The following is a 5000-nucleotide window of genomic DNA, read 5'->3' on the forward strand; positions in this document are numbered from 1 at the left end:
GGTAATCATTTTCTTTCGTAATTACTATTGCATTTATTTTGTCTGCTTTCGTAAGGCGAAAATTTTTATTGTTATTAAGTGTATCAAAAGCCTTAAAAAATCTTTGAGGGCAATTGGGAATGTTTGGTTTTAACATAGAGCTATATACCATTCCTTTACTAATATTAATTTCATCAGAGGATAAATCAGAAAATTTTTCAAAGTTACAAAAGGCTTTTGCAATTTCAACATTATTAAGTTTTTTTGAAGTTGCAAAACTTAGGCCAAAACCTAGAGCAGCAGTTGTATGTTTGTCTAAAATTTCATCTGATAAGTTAATTACAAAATTGTTATTAGCATGCTTTGTCCAATCACTATTTTTCAATTAAAATGTCTAATTTTCTTTGTAGTTTGCTCTTGAGTTCATTACAAATTCTTCTGAGTTTATTATAGCAATGATCCAACATACTGTGTTTCCATTCTGATGGAATGGCCTGATTAAAAGAGTATTTTTTGTTTCTCAATATTTTGAATGCTTCCTTCTCCTGTATTTTAGTTTTGACAATAATATGAATATTTCCTTTGGTTTATATAGATTAGATCCATTTATAATTAATAGAATTTGGGAAGAATTTAACAATACACTGGACAAATAATAATTTTTAAATTTTCTTGGGTAAAATAGTTTGTGGGTGAGTTGTGCAAAGGACCTATCCAAGTTGGGTCGGCGCGCGTCAGGTGTTTAACCGTTGTGGGATCTGATAGTGAGGTGCTGGCCAGACCCCCTTATATAGCTTCCTTGGATGCTTTACTTTCATAGTTCCTTGATAATGTGAGTAGTCACGAAAGCGCTTGGAATTTCTCTATTCTTTCAGAGTGGTTGTTTTGCATATATATATATATATATATATATATATATATATATATATATATATATATATATATATATATATATATATATATATTTTTTTTTTTTTTTCAACAAGTCGGCCGTCTCCCACCGAGGCAGGGTGACCCAAAAAAGAAAGAAAATCCAAAAAAAGAAAATACTTTCATCATCATTCAAGATATATATATATATATATATATATATATATATATATATATATATATATATATATATATATATATATATATATATATATATATATATATATATGTAAAACAACCACTCTGAAAGAATAGAGAAATTCCGGAAAGATGCTAGTGACATACCATCTTGATGCATCAATGTGAGAATTAATTTCCCACTTACGTGTGCAGGTTAAAGTCTAGTAATGCAAACATGACCGTTTGATTACGTCGTGGCATCTAATCAAGCAGCAACAAATAATGTCTGGATAATAAGGTTACTGGTGGAGAGCAAAACGTACTCAAGTTTGTTGATAAAGACTAATATGCAAAACAAGAATTATTCTGGATACATTTCGCTCTAAGAAGAGTTCCTTCAATGACTCGAAAAAGCTCTACTTAGAGCGAAACTTTGTCAAAATGGAGATTTGTTATGCTTACAAGTGATTCTCCCGCTGCTGGAGAAATGGTAAAAAATTTGAGTTTCTTAAAAGACAAGAAGACATGATATTTCTCCTTATAGAAATGTAGGATACAAACGATGAGAGAAATGCTAGAAGTGTTGAAAATTCACGTTGTTAAGGTAGGATTCGAAAAGAAAAATTACAAAACGTTGAAATAAGTCTGAGAGAACTCACTTTAACTCGCCTATGAGCTCCTTGTTGGTGCAGTCGTTGGCATGGTAACCTGTGGAGATGTCTCCTCCTATGACAGAGGTCACGTAGAAGAGTGGGAACTTAGGATCGTTGGGGTAACCGAACTCGTCGAAGACTCCCCACCGTAATTTCGCCCATTCGTGTATCAACATCCTTCCTAAAAGAAATGAAAATAGCTTTAAAAGCCATGGGTTTAGGTCATGAGCGGATGCCAATTTATTAAGGTTGTCTATCTTGTTTATATTCAGGGGAGGGAGGGCTTTGTGTATGTTGCGATTATGTCCTCTGTGTGTGTGTATACTTACTAATATGTGGTCGCTAGGGTTGTTTCCTAGCTTCTGGCTCCGCCTCTCAATTTGTCACTGGCCACATTCACTCCTAGCCTGGTGCGTATGTGTACTCACCTATATGTGGTTGCAGGGGTCGATCCACAGCTCGTGTGTGTGTGTGTGTGTGTGTGTGTGTGTGTGTGTGTGTGTGTGTGTGTGTGTGTGTGTGTGTGTGTGTGTGTGTGTTAGTTACCATTTTGTCCTAGGCACATGTCGATTAGACACTAGGCCTGTTGTATTTGTGTGTGTGTGTGTGTGTGTGTACTCACCTATTTGTGGTTGCAGGGGTCGATTCATAGCTCCTGGCCCCGCCTCTTCACTGATTGCTACTAGGTCCTCTCTCTCCCTGCTCCATGAGCTTTATCATACCTCGCCTTAAAACTATGTATGGTTCCCGCCTCCACTACTTCACTTTCTAGGCTATTCCACGACTTGACTACTCTATGACTGAAGAAATACTTCCTAACATCCCTTTGATTCATCTGAGTCTTCAACTTCCAATTGTGACCTCTTGTGTATGTGTCCCATCTCTGGAACATCCTGTCTTTGTCCACCGTGTCTATTCTGCGCAGTATTTTATATGTCGTTATCATGTCTCCCCTGACCCTCCTGGCCTCCAGTGTCGTCAGGCCGATTTCCCTCAACCTTTCTTCGTAGGACAATCCCCGTAGCTCTGGGACTAGTCTTGTTGCAAACCTTTGCACTTTCTCTAATTTCTTGACGTGCTTGACTAGGTGTGGATTCCAAACTGGTGCTGCATACTCCAGTATGGGCCTGACGTAAATGGTATACAGTGTCTTGAACGACTCCTTATTGAGGTATCGGAACGCTATCCGTAGGTTTGCCAGGCGCCCGTATGCTGCAGCAGTTATCTGATTTATGTGCGCCTCAGGAGATATGCTCGGTGTTATACTCACCCCCAGATCTTTTTCCTTGAGTGAGGTTTGCAGTCTTTGGCCATCTAAACTATATTGTGTCTGCGGTCTTCTTTGCCCTTCCCCAATCTTCATGACTTTGCATTTGGCAGGGTTAAACTCAAGGAGCCAGTTTCTGGACCAGGCTTGTAGCCTGTCCAGGTCTCTTTGTAGTCCTGCCTGATCCTCATCCGATTTGATTCTTCTCATTAACTTCACATCATCTGCAAACAAGGACACTTCTGAGTCTATCCCTTCCGTTATGTCGTTCACATATACCAAGAACAGCACAGGTCCTAGGACTGACCCCTGTGGAACCCCGCTTGTCACAAGCGCCCACTCTGACACCTCGTCACGTACCATGACTCGTTGTTGCCTCCCTGTCAGGTATTCTCTGATCCATTGCAGTGCCTTTCCTGTTATGTGTGCCTGATCTTCTAGCTTTTTCAGTAACCTCTTGTGAGGAACTGTGTCGAAGGCCTTTTTGCAGTCCAAAAAAATGCAGTCGATCCACCCCTCTCTCTCTTGTCTTACTTCTGTCACCTTGTCATAAAACTCTAGTAGGTTTGTGACACAGGATTTTCCTTCCCTGAAACCATGCTGGTTGTCAATTATACACTTGTTTCTTTCCAGGTGCTCCACCACTCTCCTCCTGATGATCTTCTCCATGACCTTGCATACTATACACGTTAGTGATACAGGTCTGTAGTTTAGTGCCTCATGTCTGTCTCCCTTTTTAAAAATTGGGACTACATTTGCCATCTTCCATACCTCAGGGAGTTGCCCAGTTTCAAATGATGTGTTGAAGATCTTTGTTAATGGCACACACAATATCTCTGCTCCCTCTTTAAGGACCCACGGAGAGATGTTGTCTGGTCCCACCGCCTTTGAGGTGTCAAGTTCGCATAGCAGCTTCTTCACTTCCTCCTTGGTTATATGTACCTCATCCAGCACTTGCTGGTGCACCCCCCTGTTCTGATTTCCTGGAGTCCTACTGGTTTCCACTGTAAATACTTCTTTAAATCTCGTGTTGAGCTCCTGACATACCTCTCGGTCGTTTCTTGTGAATTCCCCATCACCCTTCCTCAGTCTGATTACCTGGTCCTTGACTGTTGTTTTCCTCCTGATGTGGCTGTACAACAGCTTCGGGTCAGTCTTGACTTTCGATGCTATGTCATTTTCATATTGTCGCTGAGCCTCCCTTCTTATCTGTGCATATTCATTTCTGGCTCTTCGGCTAATCTCTTTATTTTCCTGAGTTCTCTGTCTTCTGTACCTTTTCCATTCTCTAGTACACCTAGTTTTTGCCTCCCTACACCTTTGGGTGAACCAAGGACTCGTTCTGTTCTTCCCATTATTTCTGTTTCCCTTGGGAACAAACCTCTCCTCTGCCTCCTTGCATTTTGTTGCCACATAGTCCATCATTTCTTGTACTGGTTTTCCTGTCAGTTCCCTCTCCCACTGAATGTTTTGAAGGAAGTTCCTCATGCCTGAGTAGTTCCCCCTTTTGTAGTTTGGTTTTTCCCACCCTATTCCTGCTACTCTCTCCACTTGGAGCTCAACTATGTAGTCGAAGCACAGAACCACATGATCACTAGCTCCCAGGGGCCTTTCATACAAGATATCCTCGATGTCTGAACTACTCAAGGTGAATACAAGGTCCAGTCTTGCTGGTTCATCTTCTCCTCTCTCTCTGGTAGTGTCTCTAACATGTTGATGCATGAGGTTTTCCAGTACTACATCCATCATCTTGGCTCTCCATGTTTCGGAACCCCCATGGGGCTCCAGGTTTTCCCAGTCAATCTCCTTGTGATTGAAATCACCCATAACTAGTAACTTTGCTCCCCCCACATGTGCTCTCCTGGCCACCTCGGCTAGTGTGTCGACCATGGCTCTGTTGCTCTCATCGTATTCTTCTCTTGGTCTCCTGCAGTTCTGTGGTGGGTTGTACATTACTACAATTATCACCTTATGTCCCTCAGACTGGATTGTTCCTACTAAGTAGTCCCTTTCACCCGTGCCATCCATTCCTTCCATTTTCTCAAAACCCC

At 41.1% G+C, this 5000-nt stretch overlaps 1 protein-coding gene across 3 annotated transcripts in view; it reads right to left on the reverse strand.

Moving 5' to 3' along the window:
- Positions 1-5000, reverse strand: part of LOC128705594 (calcium-activated chloride channel regulator 4) — a 66193-nt gene that overhangs the window by 46768 nt on the left and 14425 nt on the right. For all 3 annotated transcript variants that reach the window (XM_070101909.1, XM_070101907.1, XM_070101908.1), the window contains exon 5: positions 1689-1863. In XM_070101909.1, the coding sequence (XP_069958010.1) occupies positions 1689-1863 (175 nt within the window). The remainder of the gene's footprint in view (positions 1-1688; positions 1864-5000) is intronic.

The sequence above is a fragment of the Cherax quadricarinatus genome, chromosome 79 (genome assembly GCF_038502225.1).
Source record: "Cherax quadricarinatus isolate ZL_2023a chromosome 79, ASM3850222v1, whole genome shotgun sequence".
NCBI classification, from domain to species: Eukaryota; Metazoa; Arthropoda; class Malacostraca; order Decapoda; family Parastacidae; genus Cherax; species Cherax quadricarinatus.